Below are 16035 nucleotides of genomic sequence, written 5' to 3'. Positions count from 1 at the left end.
TCTGCAGGCCAGATCAAAAGACTCGCTGCTCCCCACCTCCTGGCCAGCTACTAGGTTTGGGGTTCTGTGCTGCCTGCTACCAGCTGCCCACGCTGACCCCAGATCCTTCTCTAGCCCCAGCTGAAGGAAGGGGTCACTTGAGACCCACAGGCTGGAGCGGGGCACACAAGCTCTGCACTCCCCTGTTCTTGGGGATCTCTGACCAGGCCAAAGAGCCTGGGACTGGAAAACCAGAAAGGCAGAAGCACCCCAGGGTGAGGCAGCCCCCAATGGCCTTCCCTGGTGCCTGTTCTCAGCTCAGAGCTATGCAGATAAAAGTGGCCGCTAATGCACCCCGCATCCTCCTGACAAATGAATGGCATAAGTTTCTTTTCTAGGGATGGAGAGAACCCAGTCTTTGGGCAGCCAGCTGTGAAATGGCGCCCCTTCCTCCAGCAATACGTACCCCTTTGTGCCCTGAAATTTGCCAGCACACCAAAAGGAAAGGAAGGATAGGAAGGAATGGGAATCTCACACAACCTCTTTGCCCCCTGTCCCCCAAAACCCAACAGTCCTGAGCATAAAATCTAGGTGCCCTCCACCACCGAGGCTTTTTGGAACCGAGAGAGAGAACCCCACTCCAAACACCCAGTTTCTCAGAGCCAGCTGGAGACACCATTCCACAGCCCTGCTGGAAGCCAGATTCCATTCCCCATCCCCAAACCCCTCAAAAGTACCAGCGAAGCCAGGGCAGAAAGCGAAAGCTGGGAGCCACTTACTGTGAGGCTGCTGGGCGACCATCGCCTCCTGGGCTGGGTGGCTGCTCCAGGCTGGGAGAGAGCTCACCTACCTCTGCCCCTTCCCCACCACTGCGAGCAGTTAAAGTGTCACTTAACATTCTGGAGAATGTGAAATATACCGCACAGTGTCAACTCCCCAAAACCATAAAACTAACTTTATGGACCTCACGTGACTTTCCCGAGCCAGTGAGGGGTATCTGTCTGACTTCTCGGCGATTTTTACGATCTAACTTCGAGATAAAACCCCTATCCATTTGACATCTAAATGTCATAGCGACTTTTGGGATAGTTTGCTATCGGCAAAAGGGGACAAAGTCAGGGGGTGAAGGGGAAGCAGGGCCCAGTAGAGCCTCCAAGACCCTCGGCAGCCTCCTCTCCAAGCCCCCCTCCTCCCAGGCCCTGGGAGAAGTTGGGCCCAGCTGGCAGGGATTGACTTGGGTAAGTGTCCAGCTTGACTCTTGTGTTCAGGGGGGACCAGAGCTCTCTCAGGAGGGAATTTAACTCCTACCCAAGAGGGAAAATCTGTCGGCCTCCTGGAGAGAAAGAGCCCTAGAAAACTACAGACAAGGCTGAGTTGAGAACCCTTTGAAATGGATCTGATTTTCCCTTTTCCCCCTCTCTTTTTTTTTTTTCTTTTTTCCTTTTTTTTTCCCTTTTTTGCCTTAGTGGGGTCACATAGCTGAAGTGGGGTTTGAAGGAGGGGACACAGTGGCCTGTAGGCCTCTAAGGCTCCCAGAAGGCCAGGAGCCTCCTGTATGGGACTTAGGCCCAAATTCCTTTCCCTGGAGAGTTTTCCAGAGGGTTTCTCAGTGGTCAGGTGGTGGAGGCCAAGATGGGGCCCAGCCCAGCCACCCAGGAGCTTCTGGAACCTCTCAGTTCCAGGCCTGAAGCCCTGTCCCCTGACCCAAGTACCACTGACCAACCAAGCCAGGACTTTGGAGACCCAGAAGGGCTATGCTCACATCCCACCATCCTGGCCTGCACCCTAGATTTCTGGAGACCGCTCCAGGGTGTGCCCAGCGATGGGAGGCAGAGCCCCCACAGAAAAGACAAGTGGGAGGGCGAGGGAAGGGCGGAAACATTTATTAGACTTTAAGGAAAGCTACAGACAAATACCAAAAGCGAATCACCGAGACAGGCCTGGCAAAGACAGATTTAACACACGGTACTGCATCCACTGGCTGCTCACTATAAACGGTCTCTCGGAAGCGGAAAGGCTGAGGGAGGAAGAGCTGGGTCTGGCCTAGGCTGGCCCCATATTTACAAGCTTCGGGCCTGGGCCTCCCGGCTAGACCCGTGGGTCCACAGAGAAATACACACAAGACAGTCTACACGGAGGAGGCTTATTTCTTCTGTTTCTGTCCATTCCCAGACCAGGCCCTGAGAGGCCTCTCAGGTAGCAGGGGCTGAAATCTCACTATTTCTCTCCTCTGGTCCACTTCACCCCTGTGAGTCCTCCTTGGTCCTTCCCCACCCAGGACCAAGCCCCTGCGAGCCTCAGGCCTGGGCAGTGAGGAGGAGGAGGAGGAGGAGGAAGAGGAGTGGGTGGAAAGACCACAGTGGTGGACTCCATGTCAGAGGCCAGCTCGGCTGGGCCCGCCGGGCACTGCCACGCCACTGCTGCCCTAGAGTCTGCAGCTGAAACTCCAAATACAGCTATCACCCTTTTATAAATAAGTTAGGACACAGATGGGGAGGGGAACGTTCACAGTAAACATGCGGATTTCTTTTTTTCTTCCTGGGGAAAGAGTGCCACGACAGACACCCACATTAGAAACACTGGTGGCTCGCGGTGAGCAGAGAGGGGGCGGGCGCAGGGAGTCTGGAGGGAAAATAATAAGCATTATTAATATTATTATCATTAGTATTATTATTAACAATGGTAACAACCAGTCCAAGAGAGAGGGAGCCACAGGAGGACCTAAGACCAAAGGAAAACGCAGAACACAAGGCCGGCGAGCGGGCTCCTGGGAGCCGGTCCCGGTCCCCAGCGGGCGGGCGGGTGGCGGCGGCGGCAGCGCAGGGAGGGTGGAGGGGCCAGGGCAGGGGTGGCGCGGCTCTGGCCGCCCAGGGCTCCTGTGGGCTGGCGGCGGGCTCAGGGCTCAGGGCTCAGGGCTGGAAGGCGCTGCCGGCTGTGGCCAGGCTCATACTTTTCAGTTTGTTGTCCTTCTTCCACTTCATGCGCCGGTTCTGGAACCAGATCTTGATCTGGCGCTCGGACAGGCAGAGCGCGTGGGCGATCTCGATGCGCCGCCGCCGGGTCAGGTAGCGGTTGAAGTGGAACTCCTTCTCCAGCTCCAGGGTCTGGTAGCGCGTGTACGCGGTCCGGGCCCTCTTGCCATCCGGCCCGGTCATATCTGGAGCAGACAGAACGGAGCGGGGCGAGGTGGAGGAGGCCGCGTTAGTGATTCCTAGTGCGGTTCCAGGAGGGGCCCCGGGCGGGAGGGGGCGGGGAGCAGGACCCGGGCGTCCCCAGCACCTCGCTCCCCGAGGCTCCCCACTCCAGATGCCCGCGCCCAAGCCCCATTTCTGCACCCCCTCGTCCTACAGCCCCCACTTTTGCTGGCAGCGAGGGCGCTGGCTTTGGCTTTGTCTCTTGAGCCAGTGCCTCACCCTTCGGGGGCACAGGCGGCCTGCCCGCCCTGGGAGGGAGCAGAGCAACCCCACTTTCCACAGCTGGAGAGCTCCTCGGACTGTCTGCCTTCCTGGACCAGCAGCAGTCTCCAGATTTTGTGGGGGGGACCCTGCCCTACCTCACATACACCCCATCCTTCATTCTAAAGCTGATTCCTGGCTGGGCGGCTAAACCCTAAGCCGAGCCTGGGAATTAAAAATACACCCTCTCCCCAAGACCCTGCTTGGCTCTGTCCATGGAGCCTGGGGGACCCTCTCAGGACTTCTCCCCCTTGGAAAAATACGTTTGTATTTGACGAAAGCCAAGCTCTCCTGGCCACCCTCCCCGCCACCCCAGACTCAGAGAAGGGAAGCCAAGGAGACAAAAAAGAGGCTGAGAATTACCATGGCTGATGTGAAGCTTCCGCATCCACGGGAATATCTGGGGAGCCTGCCCCTCGGGCGCGGCCGTGGAGGTGGCCATGGGCTCCGGCTGCGCCCGCGCCAAGCTGGGGCTGCCGAGCTGGCTGGAGGCTTCCTCGGGCTCCGAGGACGCGCTGGCCTCGTCTATCTCGGTGAAATTGGCGCTGGAGCTGGCCGGGGCCGCCTGGTCGGAGGGGGACGAAGCGGAGGGCTTGGCGCCGTGGCTGTCGCCGTTGGTGCAGGGCAGGGACTCGGGCGAGGACAGGGAGCAGCTCGACGCCGCCTGCCTGAAGCGGGGCTCCTGGGCGGACGCGGGGAAGGCACGCGAGCTCTCCCCCACCGCCCCAAAGTGGCCGGAGGAGGCCGAGGAGGAGCGGTTGACGCTGAGGTCCATCCCATTGTAATTGTAGCCGTAGGAGCCGGTGTGCATGGCCGCGGGATCCCTGTAAGAGCCGCTCAGAGAGCTACCACTGCCATAATTTAGCAACTGATAGTCCGGGCCATTTGGATAACGCCCCGAGAAGGAGTTTACAAAGTACGAGCTCATTTGGGTGATTTTGGAGGGCTTGATTTGTGGATCGTGGTCGTTATAACCCTGTGCTTCACGATTTATGATGTATTAATGAATTATAGCGATGCACTGTACTTCGTTTTGCTATGTATGCGGCCAAATATGGGGGGGGCAGGTTGGAAGGGGGTGGGGGGGCGTTCGGGAATCACGTGCTTTTGTTGACCAGTCGTAAATTCTCGCTGATGACCTCAAGAGGTAATTCATGCTCTATGGTTACAAATAATGACGATCCGAGAATCGTTAGGGCCGATTCAATGCGAGCCTCGGAGAGAGGGGGGAAAAGGAGCAGGGGGAGAAATCGGGAGAAGCTTGGCGTTGGCCTCTGAGCAGAGCGCGCCACCTCCCGGCGATCGGCGGGAGCGCGGGCCGCAGGCTGCCATGGCGGCGGTGGTGTTGGCTCTCAGCTCTGTGCCTCCGCCAGCCCAGGGAGAAACCTGGCCGTGACTCCCCCGCAGAGCTGAGCCTTTTGTCGCTAGACGAATCTGAGCCTTTTATCCACTTTCTCGGGGCACAGTTAGTGTATCTGTGCCTTGTCATTGCCAGGATTTTAACTCTGGGTAAGACCATCAAAGATGGACTTGCTGGTCCCTTCTTAGGGCTTTTGCAAGTCGCCCGAGTTGAGGGCAGAGATGAGGGAAAGACTTGGAAATTGCATGGGGGGGGCGGTAAATAATTATTACAATCCCCTCTCTGTCCCAGCTCAACCCCGGGACGGCAGCTTGCTTCCCGGTGGGGCTGCGGTAGCTGGTCCACAGCCCCGAGGCTGAGCCAGCCCCAAGACCCTGCAGCAAAAACCTTCAACCCACCCAGGCCCCCTGGAAGCTCAGAATCCTCCTCCTGATCTGGTCGTCCCTAGCCCAGGCCTGGAAATGGAGAAGCAGGACAGGGATGCTAGATGAAGAACCAGGCCTGGCCTAAGTGGCCTAGTTGCCAAAAGATAACAACAGCCACCGCCTTGGAGAGCAGTGGCCTGGGTTTGGCAGTAACGCACGTCTGAGAGTTTGGGGTTGAAACGAGCTTTCTTGCCAGATGCAGGCTTTTGCATTCGGAGGCCCCAAGCCAGGCTCCTGCAACGGGCAGCAGGGCAGTCGGAAAATGTGGCCACCAGCCTGCCACCTTCCCTGGGAAGGGGTTCCGAGGACCGATGGCACCTTGCTGAGCGCGCTGGGCGGCCAGAGAGCTCTGCAGCTGGGCCCCTTCTGCGAGGCAGCTATTTTCTTTAAAAATAGAAAAGGCAGAGCAGGAGGAGGAAGAAAAAAGAAAAACAGTGTCTACAGTTTGCCGGCTGGGTGAGGGCGGGGCCCAGAGAGAATGGGCCATTTTGGGTGGAGAGGCTGAGACCAAACACCACTTCATCCCGTTCCTGCCCTCAGGGGTTTCAAGGAGCAGGGGCCCAGTCAATGCGCTCTGGTTTGTGCCTCCCGAGGCTGCAGATTCTCCTGCTTGTCACCCAGCCCCAATTTAAGGAGGGAAGGAGTACCCCAAGCCTTGGCTGAAAGTGGCCCCATTTTTGTCTTTGGAGCAGACCAAAGGCCTGTGGAAACTGGGCCATGTCTATGGACCATCCAAAGGCGGGGTGCCTCAGCCACCTGCAAACAGAAAAGCACTGCTAAGGCGCCCAAGCCCCAGCTCAGTCTCCGCAGGAGCTTTGGGCTCAGGGGACCTAGTGGCACCCCCTCTGTGGCGGCGGCGGTGGCGGTGGAAACGAAGACAGGCTACAAAATAAGAGGGAAAAGCTCTCCCTTCGGTCTGTCTCTAAGTCTGCGCTGGGAGAGGCAGACTGAGGCCTCAGCATCTGCAGGACAGAGCACCGGGGCCCAGGCGCCGTGATCGCCCCAGCCTTTATTTCAGCGGCAATTTCCGAGGCGGCCGGCGGCTGGGCTGACGGAGGCCCTGAGGCGGACCAGAGCCCGAGAAGCCAAGCTAGGGCTCCAGCAGAATGGGGAGGCCTGGGGGTGGGCGAGGAGGGAAGGGATGGTAGAGGAGGCTTGGAGATGACGGAGCATGGAGTTTTCAGGTCTTTATTATTATTATTATCATCATCATAATTATTAATAATAATATTAATATTATTACCGAAGTATTTCACGTCCAGAGCTAAGACAAGACTACAAACACGACACATAGAAAATTAATAAAATAGAACTTTGTTTTCTTCCGGGCTCCTCTTCTTACTTCTAGGTAGTATGTGCTGCTTCCTTCCAGTGGCTTTGGGGAGGGGGCGGGAGACACGACGAGGCTGGGGTCAGGGAGTCTTGGAGGCCCCTGCTGCGGGGGGGCAGCGAATCTACCATTGAACCGTGCACACGGTCGAGAGGGGGTGACATGGACGAAATGAGACGCGACTCCTACAAGAGCGTTTCACTCTGCTTCCAGCAAACATCAAGTGAGTCCGATCCTCAGTTCTCACCCGGGGCCGGACCAGGCCCAGGCGGTTTCCTCGGGAGGGAGGAGGCGCTGGGGTGCGGGTGGGCTCGGCGACGCGGCCTGAGCCCAGGCTGCGGCTGCGGCGAGGCTCTGCGGGCGGGGTCCGGGAGGGCCGCGGGGTCCGCCCCCAGCCTGTCGCCGGCCAGAGCCGGTCCCTGGCTCCCCCGCCGCCCGCAGAGCCTTGCCGGCCTCTCCGACGCCCTGGGGTCCGCACTGGCCGCTCCCTTCGCGTCCCCCCTCCCTGGCCAGCACCTTCACTCGGCCGGTTTTTCTTCCTCCTCCTCGGCGCTGAGCTGCGACGCGCTGAGCAGTTTGCTCTCCTTTTTCCACTTCATGCGCCGGTTCTGGAACCAGATCTTGATCTGGCGCTCGGTGAGGCACAGGGCGTGCGCGATCTCGATGCGCCGCCGCCGGGTCAGGTAGCGGTTGTAGTGAAATTCCTTCTCCAGCTCCAGGGTCTGGTAGCGCGTGTAGGTCTGGCGGCCTCGCCGGCCACTGGGCCCGAAGGACGAACCTGTTACGCAGAGCAGAGCGGAGGCGCTGAGGCCTGGGGTCAGCGGGCCCAGGGCGCCCTCCCCCCTGGACCCCTAAACGTGCGCTGTCCCGGGGTGCCCTCAGGAGCCCCCCTCCCTGGCTCCTTCCCACCCCTCCAGCGCCCCCTCCGGGTTTCCTCCGGATTCCTGGCCCTGCGAGTGCCGGGTGGACTTTGGGTGGGGGTGGGAGCAGCGCTTGCACTCCCACCTGCGCCGGGGGGGAGGGGCTGGCCAGGTGTGTCTAGCGAGCCGGGTCCTTCTCCCCCTTCCCCGCCATTCTTCCAGCTCTGCCCCACCCCCACTCCACTCCATGATAGATTCTGACCCTTAATCCGTAATGACGCGGATCGATCTCCAGTCCGCATTAACAGCTCCTCACTTTCGTGTCCCGCTAATGGACATCAATTGGGATATAAGGCGGACAAATAATCCGACCTGAGACCCAGGCGCCTGTTTCCCCCGCTCTCCCGCCGCGCCGGTCCCCGCTTCTTCGCCCTCTTTGCCTCCCTCCTTTCTCTGCCTCCCACCCTTCCCCGGTGCCTGTCTCCCAGCCCCCACCCCGGGGGAGACGCGGGCCGGGACCGCTTGCTCTCCCTCGCCGGCGTCACGCCGCCTCCACCCCTTCATGACGCACTCGGCTTTTAATGGAGCGGTCCTGGGTGGGGGACCCGTTGGGGCCAGGGGGAGGGGGACGGGGGCGGCCACTGCGCCCCTGCCCCCTTCCTGGCAGGAATCCTGGCTCGGGCCTGGCGCTCGCTCCGCTTTGGGGCGCCCTCTCACTCGCTCCCCTGGCCCCCGGGCGGCGCAGCTGGGACTTTGCAAACTTTGCAACTCCCGCGACCCCGAGGACAGGGCCAGGAGACCCCCGCGGGGCACCCCGTGTTCCTCAATCTCCAAACCCACCCAGATGTCCACCCAGCACCCTGTGGGGGGAGGAGGAGGGGGCGCTGGCCGGTTCCCTCCCTGGGTGGCTGGGGGGCCCGCAAGGGCGCGCAGAGTGGCACTCACTGTTGCACGAATTCATCCGCTGCATCCACGGGTACACCGGCGTGGAGCACTTCTGCTCCTCCGAGTCGCCGAACACGCTCTTGTCCTGCGCGCAGTCCGGCTTCCGCGGCTCGGGGTGGAAGGGGGGCGGCTCGTCCGCGCCCGAGAGCGCGCAGGCCGACTCCTTCTCGCGGTAGAAAGCCGGCGCCGGGCCGTACTCGCAGGGCGCAGCCCGGCCGTAGCCCCCGCCGGCAGGGGGGTAGTAGGAGGAAGGGGCGAAGCCCTTGTCCTGGCCGGGCCCGGGCCCGTAGGGCGCCGAGTAGTGCCTGAGCGGGTCCGCATAGCCGGACGAGTAGAGCGGCAGCTGGCCCAGGAAGGACTCCTGCCCGCTGGCCAGAGTGACGGGGAAGGTGGGGTTCACGAAATAGGAACTCATTGGGAGGGGAGGCGCGCGCGGCCGCTGCTGCTCCGCCGGGTTTATGATTTGTTGTGTTTTATACTCCGAGCGCCGCGCCTATTAGTAGTATATCCGAGATTGGGTTTTAGCTGAGGGGGGATGGCGAGGTGCCAGTGAAGGCCAGAAGGAAATACAACCATCTGATCCAACACTGACCAATGGCAGAGGCAGGAATTGTCAAATAGCACCCAGGAGGAGCGCAGCCCGCACGAGGGACCCGCGCACAAACCTATCAACCTTTTTTCCCCCTCCTTCTTCTCCTCTCCCTCTCTCTCTCTCTCCCCCAACAACACAACGCGTCCTGTTCCACCTACGTAGGATCTGCGAAACAGGCGTCTGTCTGTGCCTCAGAGGGAGGAGGCAGCGCTGGGGCTGAGACCACCCCATTCCCCAGCGATTAAATAAATATATCCCTCCCCCACACCCCCCACGCAGAATAGGAAAAAGTTAATTGTGTTTTGAGAAAAGTTAACCCCTGCATTGCTTCAAGCGGGTCCCTCAAGGGAAACGCCGGTTAAATGTCCCCGAATCTCAGATTGCTCGAGAGAAACGCAGGAGGCCAGGTTTCTGGTATTTTCTGAGGATACAAGAGAATCAGAGTTCTCTGCTAATTTGCAGTGGCTTGGAACAGAGGCGCAGAAGCAAAACATCTTTTCTCTCCCAGGCTTTGGAAATCCTCCCCACTCTCCTGTTTGTCAGATCTGCTTTCTCTCCTCCAAGCCTGGGTCTGGTATTATCTCTGCTTCTCCACAGTTTTTAGGTCTGAGGAGGCTCAGGGCTTGGCCAGATCTCTTGGCCTGCAAGACCAGAGGAGGAGAGGCTGGCCCGGTGGTCTGAGCCCCAGCTCCCCTGGCTCCTCAGCCGGGCTGGTAGGTTCTGGAAGGTTTCTGCGGCTGCTGCCCAAGACATCTCGCCTGACTGCAGCTCCAGCCCACGCTGCTCCGCTCAGTCCTGGCAGGGAAAGTGCCCCAGGGAAAGAAACCGGCACTCCCTTTACTGGGCATAGAGTGCAGAGGGGTACAGAGGAGTCCAGAGGACCCTTCAAACCCAGGTGGCTTTGTTTATCTGATCCTCATCCTGCCTGCAACCTTCCACTCCCCACCTGTCACCCCAATGACAGAAGAATCTTCAGGGCTGTAGATTTTTTAGAAATCAAGGCTATTGCAGGAAGTCTGGTCACAGAGATCTTCAAATCCTGCTCCTCCCAGAGACAGAGAGAGCCCTGGGAGGGAAGGAGCCCTACCTCTCTTCCAGGTCTCTCTGAGAGCTGCTGGGCTGTTCTTTTTTGAGTTCCTTCCAATGCTTGGTTTGGGTTTAGTTTTGTAAGAAAGAGGGGTGACTGAATCCTCCTGGGGATACAGCAACCACCTTGCAATATCCTCACTCCAGACACAAGGATTTCATCTGTGCCTCAACAGCTCTGGTTTCCTCCCAGGCTTCACATTTGAATCATCAGCTTTCGATTTGCTGCTGAGCAAGCTTGTGTGTGAGGCTGTACATCTGTGCTGTTCTCTCTCTCTCTCTCCTCTCTCTCTCTCTCTCTCTCTCTCCCTCCCTCCCTCTCTCTCTGTCTCTCCCCCCCCCAAGAGGAAAATGAGTGAGCGTGGAGCCCAGGCTGGGAGCCAGGGCTACAGTGTGTGTCCAATATTTCAAGAGGCCCACGCAGGCCAGGCAGTGAAGGGTGACACTTCTCCACCTGGGGACAGGAAGGGGCCAGGGTGGGAAACAAAGTCTGAGGTCAGGCGAGGCTGATCCACCCTGCCTTGTCCTGGACTCCGTTAAGGGGCCAGCTGTGCCTGCTGGCGGAGGCCCCGACACTAGGGAAGGTGCACAGCCCAGAGGGCCGAGGGTGGGGACTGACTTGGTTGCCAAGTGGCTTCTCAGAGGCTTTCACCTCCAGCCACCAGGTAGGGCAACTCTTAGACTGCACTTCCTGCAAAGAGGCTACCACTACCCCGATCCTAGGGGAGTCTGAAAGATTTAAGAAAACTCAAAGCACCAGCCTGATAGAGGGGGAGCACAAAGGCTCCATCCTCTGTTGTTGGGCCCACACCTGCTGTGGGAGCAGGGAAGGGGAGGCTGCCTGACTCTCTCTCTCTGCCCTGCCCTTGAAGCTGAGCCCTGGGCCTCAGCCTTCCTCCCTGGTCACAGTGTCCCTGTCCCTGGTTCAGATGGTGTGATCTTCCCTGTGGGGTGTGGGGATCTAAGCGGTTGTGAGGGAGCCCCTGATAGAAGCAGGAAATATTGGCCTTATCTGTAATAGAGTCACAGCCCTTAAATTAACCTCACCTCTGCAGGTTGCCTGTTGGGAGACGGAGCCACTGCAGGCAGGGCCCAGGCGCCTGGAGTCCGGCATGAAAGGAACTAGCGCCTCATTGCTCTTATCTAAGCCCAGAGGTATTTATGAGCGTTTATTCCTCTGATCCGTTTGTTTGGGAAAAAGAGCAGGCCGGCAGGCCCTGGCCAGAGACTGCCTGGTTTTTGGAGCCAGATCTCCAGGAGAATCTGCTGTGGTTCCATCCAGCATGGCAGTCTGTCTGTCTGTCTCCATGGGGGAATATGTAAATACATACACTGCGGGCCTAGCAACCTGCTGGCCCGGCTGGAGCGTCTCTATTCAGGCCTCAGCGGGGAAGTATGCAGGTCAAGAGAGGTGGGTGTAAAGGAGCGTGGGTCCACAAGCCAGGGATCCCAGGGACCCCCCAAGGGCCTGATTGTCATCTTCTGTGCTAAGGACAGCGCTAAGCACTCATTCCAGTCCCCAGGGCCCAGTTTTTTCCTCAATTGCGTTTAGCTCAGGAGACTGGGGCTGAGACACCAGTCAGGCTTCCCACTCCCTCTAAGCCATGGAGCCGCCCTCCCTCAGCTCTTGGGATTGAGGGGTACCTTTCCCCCACCCCAAAGTGGCTTGGGTGGAGCAGAGGAAACCGCCTCAATCCAGTTCTGCCCCTTGGACTCTGACTGGGCTTGGGGACATAACCTTTCCCAGGGGTGCAGCACGGTGCCCCTCCTAAGCTAACAATGGCTCTTCACATTGGCTGCACTGCCCTAAAATCCGCCGGTGGAAAGGAGGTAGAAAGCCTTCATTTCCATTATGCAAATGAGAGACATCCCCTCTGACCTTCTAGAGGAAGTGGTGGCTCTCAGCAGCTATCCTTGTGCCCTCTGCCAGGTCCACGGACACCCTGAGAGCCCTGAAGTGCTTCGACCCTCTCTACCAGTCTGAATTCCTCTCCCTACCTGTCCTTCCATTGCTCAAAAGGGAAAAGAAAATCTCCTAGGGCCCAAGGCCTTCCCCGGGCCGGCTCCCTGGGGACCTCCCGCAGAGCTGGCCAGGCCATCTAGCCTCCAGAAACTCACTGGGGCTGCAGAAAACCTCAGAGAGCCGCCCAGAAGCCTGGACTCCAGAGGCAAGGGAGGTGGCGCTGGGGAGGGGGACGCAGCAAGCGAGGGTCGTTGCCCCCAGCACTGCCACCGCTGGCCCCAGACTCCTGCAGCCAGATCCCAGTAGCACCTCTGCTGACCTGGCACCACAGGCAATTTCCTGCAGGCCCCGCCGCCGCACCTTGAAAGGAGCTCCCTCCTGCGGTTTGAAAGCCCAAGCTAATCAGTAACCCGCGAGACAGGGGCCAATGCGACAACCGCGGCTCTGGGGCGCGCGCGCCGCCGCTTCACCACCCCCTCTGGGGAAAATGTCGCGCGAAGCGGGTGTGTGGAGTCTGGCGGGAACGGAAGTCACAATGGCTTGCCACCTTCGTGGTTTATCCCCACACCCACTCCTAGTTTCCCTCCATTGCGTACTCAGCGTGGATTTCTCTCGAAACGATGGGGGGGGTGGAGGTGGGGGCGGGGAGGAGATCCGCACCCATTGCAGACACCACCAGTTTCCAGAAAAAACTCGGCTCAATGCCTCCACCTCTGACCCACCAGCCAGGGAACTGGCGAGACCAGACTCAACTGCAAAAACACAGACTCGGTTTGTCTTTTGACAGCCGGGTGGAACCGCGCGGCCCCTCCCTTGGCTGCGGAGAAAACCAAATAAACCTGCAAAGCAGCCTGCGCGCCCGCGGCCGGGCCTCGCCCCAGCCCTGGGTGTGCGCTGGGGGCGGGGTCGTGGCTGTGAACCCCCAATTCCGTGGGTAATCACTGTCGGCGGGTTACGGTATTAGTGCTAGGAGAAATCGCTTCCCCTGCCAGGCACCAGGTTCGGAGGGGAGGTAGGAAAAGAGTTGGGGACCCCGAGGGGAGAGATTTGTTTTGCTCCGCAATCCCCCCCCGAGAACCCACATGGAATGGAGGGCGTCGGAATGGCCCCGAGACACCCCCCACCCGACCCCTTCTACCCGCGTGGCCGGCCCGAGCTGCAGGCACCGGTACGGCTGGGCAGTGTCGCCAGGCTCGCGGCACCCAAATCGCGCGTTTGTCTCGGAACGGTCGGTAGATGGCAGCAAACCGCATAATTTGGGTCAGAGCAAAGTGTCTAAGGGGCCATTTATAACCCGGCAAGACTCAGGGAGAAAAAAGACCTTCAGTCTGAGTGGGGTTGGGAAATTTCTCTCGCAGAGAATAGACCCCCAGTGTAATGGGTGCTGGCGAATAACTTCACTTGCTACGGAACCGAAAGAATTCTGGGGGGCCCGGGCCAGGCCTGTTTCTAGGGAATCCATCTACCTGGGCCCCCAGGACCCCCCCTCCTGTGCCACAAGTGGCCGCCCTGTCTCTCTCCTCCCAACTCAGAGCTGAGATGGCCAACACAACACGCACATGTACACACATACACACGCGCGCACGCACGCACACACACACATGCCCAGAGCCCGCATCACAGGCCATCAGAGGCCTGAGGCTGACCGCCCTGTGTCTGTTCTGAAGAAAGAAAAATCAACGATCAACCTATTCGTGCAAACCCAGCTGAAATCTAATTTGAAACAGCTCTGGTTCTCCACGCCTTGCACGGCCTTCCCCAAAGCCCTCCCGCCCCACACCTCCGTCCTTGCCTGTGACTGCAGCGGCTTCTCCATCCCAGCAGCCGCTTCAGGAGCCTGGCCCCCCCCCCCAGTCTCAGCCATTCTCCTGTCACCCCAAGGCCCATCTGGGGGTGCAATGGGCACCTGAGGGACCAACACTAAGCTGCGAGCTCAGCGCCCAGCGGTCCCGACACCGTCCGATCCCCAATTGTGCTTCCTCTAGGGTTTTCTTACCACATTCTCTCCTGTTTCCTCGTACAAGCCTAAACATCCATTTGCTAAGCAACCCGTCAGGATCGCCACATCATTGGGACGCAGGAAAGTTTGAATTTTCCACCTCAAACACACACGGCCCTTTTCTCCTCCACGGAAACCCACGCGCCCCGGACCGATTCCACACGAGTCACAGAATCAATGTTGCACCACCGAAATCAACACGCTGGGACCTACCGCGTTCAAACCACTCAACTCCCGCAGAGCAAGCTCATAGCCAGGCTCCTTCCCGAGGAAGTGGCCAGGGACCTGGGCGCGATCCTCTGGTGGCCGGGCTTCCTGGGGAGTCTCCCGGGAGGCCCCCGGGCGCCTCCAGCCACAGCCCTTTCATTCCGAAATGTCTCCAGAGGGAAAATGTGAGCATTTCTCTGTGAATTGTTTTTTCTCTGTCTCTCTAGCCGCCTCACCGGCCTCTTCGGAGATTCCAGGCCCTACAGAGCCCAGGAGGTCCCCGAGCACCCCAGCCCTCATGCCAAGGCTGCCAGAAAGCCACCGATACCCACACTGGGCAAGAGAACCGCGCAGGGGGATGATCGGAGGAGGCCAGGGCCAGGGAGGGGGGAGGGGGGAGGGGGCACGAACCCACCGAGCCGGATCAAGGGGCTTCTTCCCACCACCGGGGCTGCAGAAGCCCAGATGTCCCTGGCTACTCTTTCGAGGCCAGGCCCAGCCCGGTTCTCCTCCCAGTGCCTTACTAAAGGCTCTCACAGATGGCCTCCGTGGCCCTTTTCTGTCCTCCTCCATCTTCCTCGCCTGGACTCCCCCTCCAGGAAGCAGTTACCCCTCTCTCCAGCCCCGAATTTCTTGGAAAGTCTCTCCCAGCAGCACTCAAAGGTGGGGTTCAGCCCCAAACTGGGAGTGGGGGGGGGAGGGAGAAAAATCCCAAGCCCCACCCCCTACAAAAGCAATGCAAAGGAATCAGAAGAGAATTGTAGAATCTCCCTTACCTTTGCAGACCTTGGGGGTTTTCTTCCTCCGGATCGAAAAGGGTGGGGAGAGAGGGCGGGAGGGGGAAAAGCGTTCGGTTTCTTCTTTGGCTTCCCGATAATATTGTCCCAACCTGAGAGCCGTCACTTCCCTTCTCAGACTTGAGGAGAGAGGGTGTTTCGCTTTTCTGACATTTGCATAGAAAATAGAGTAAGTTCTGGCTTTGAAAAATGATCTCAGGCTGCGATCCTGGGCAGATTGTCCATTTACCTTTCATGATGACTAAAATCCCAGATCAGCGGGCAAATTAACTTAAGAAGCAAAATTATTTTTGGTTTGCTCTTTTGTATAATTCCCACCCTCCTTCCCTCTCCCTCTGCCTCTCTCTCTTCTCTCCTCTCCCCCCTCTCTCCCTCTCTTTTGCTCTATCGAGCTGATATTGAAGTATAAAAATATCAAGAGGTTGGAGCCCTGAAGGACGGCAGTGCTCCGACCTAGGTGTGGTGTCCAAAAGAATGCTGCATTATAACCACCAGGGAAATGATAAAAGTTCATGTTCACGATCCCCCGGCCACATGACCGGCGCCGGCCAATCGCTGGATCCAACCACTCATAAACTTCTATCACAAAGTTGTAAATTTTCATAAAACAACAAGGAATTTATTGCATTTCTTCCTGGCTGCTCCAGCAGCTACCCTTTTCTCGGCGCCATCTTTTCTCCTTCTCTCTTTTTTGGGGGGAAACCCCAGTGTGAGAAGGGGTGAGATTTGGGGTACAGAGATTCAGGGTGGTGAAGCCACCAGGATCCAGCTAGGAAAGGGGGTTCCTTTAGAAATCTCCCTGTCTTCCTCAGAAGCTCTGTGCCTCTTTTCTAATAAAAATCACCCCTAAATCTTCTGCCTGGGACAAATTTGGAGGTGAGATGGAGCAGCGGTTGGTTTCTTGCATCCTCCTCTGAGCAAAGTGAAAGCTACTGTGTCCCCTCTCCCCTCTGATCTGGTTGCCTCCTTCTTAGCCCTAAAAATAGGGACCCCCACCTGTGCGGTTTACAGCATTGCGGGTGTGGGGGCCTAGATTA

At 58.6% G+C, this 16035-nt stretch overlaps 3 protein-coding genes and 1 long non-coding RNA gene across 4 annotated transcripts in view; 1 reads left to right on the top strand and 3 right to left on the bottom strand.

The window, feature by feature from the left end:
• The window catches only part of Hoxb3 (homeobox B3), a 53632-nt gene extending 38501 nt beyond the window's left edge, over positions 1 to 15131 (bottom strand). The window contains exon 1 of the mRNA XM_063251406.1: positions 14978 to 15131. The gene's annotated coding sequence lies outside the window, so the exon portion shown is untranslated. The remainder of the gene's footprint in view (positions 1 to 14977) is intronic.
• LOC134476539 (uncharacterized) lies at positions 1029 to 14553 on the top strand. The gene is made up of 3 exons (XR_010048301.1): positions 1029 to 1217; positions 11088 to 11187; positions 14429 to 14553. It is a non-coding gene; the product is annotated as an uncharacterized LOC134476539 (long non-coding RNA).
• Positions 1847 to 4446, bottom strand: Hoxb5 (homeobox B5). The gene is made up of 2 exons (XM_003466889.4): positions 3798 to 4446; positions 1847 to 3136 (listed from the first exon to the last, which is right to left on the bottom strand). Exons 1-2 carry the CDS (start codon positions 4360 to 4362, stop codon positions 2889 to 2891), a joined length of 813 nt encoding a protein of 270 aa, XP_003466937.1. The 5' UTR covers positions 4363 to 4446; the 3' UTR covers positions 1847 to 2888.
• Positions 6392 to 8838, bottom strand: Hoxb6 (homeobox B6). The gene is made up of 2 exons (XM_023563865.2): positions 8355 to 8838; positions 6392 to 7327 (listed from the first exon to the last, which is right to left on the bottom strand). The coding sequence occupies exons 1-2, from the start codon at positions 8767 to 8769 to the stop codon at positions 7068 to 7070; spliced, it is 675 nt and encodes a 224-aa protein (XP_023419633.2). The 5' UTR covers positions 8770 to 8838; the 3' UTR covers positions 6392 to 7067.
• Positions 15132 to 16035: the final 904 nt, after the last annotated feature.

The sequence above is a fragment of the Cavia porcellus genome, unplaced genomic scaffold (genome assembly GCF_034190915.1).
Source record: "Cavia porcellus strain 051 isolate PalLab524CR breed Dunkin Hartley unplaced genomic scaffold, mCavPor4.1 scaffold_6, whole genome shotgun sequence".
NCBI classification, from domain to species: Eukaryota; Metazoa; Chordata; class Mammalia; order Rodentia; family Caviidae; genus Cavia; species Cavia porcellus.
This window is presented reverse-complemented; position numbering and strand designations above follow the sequence as displayed.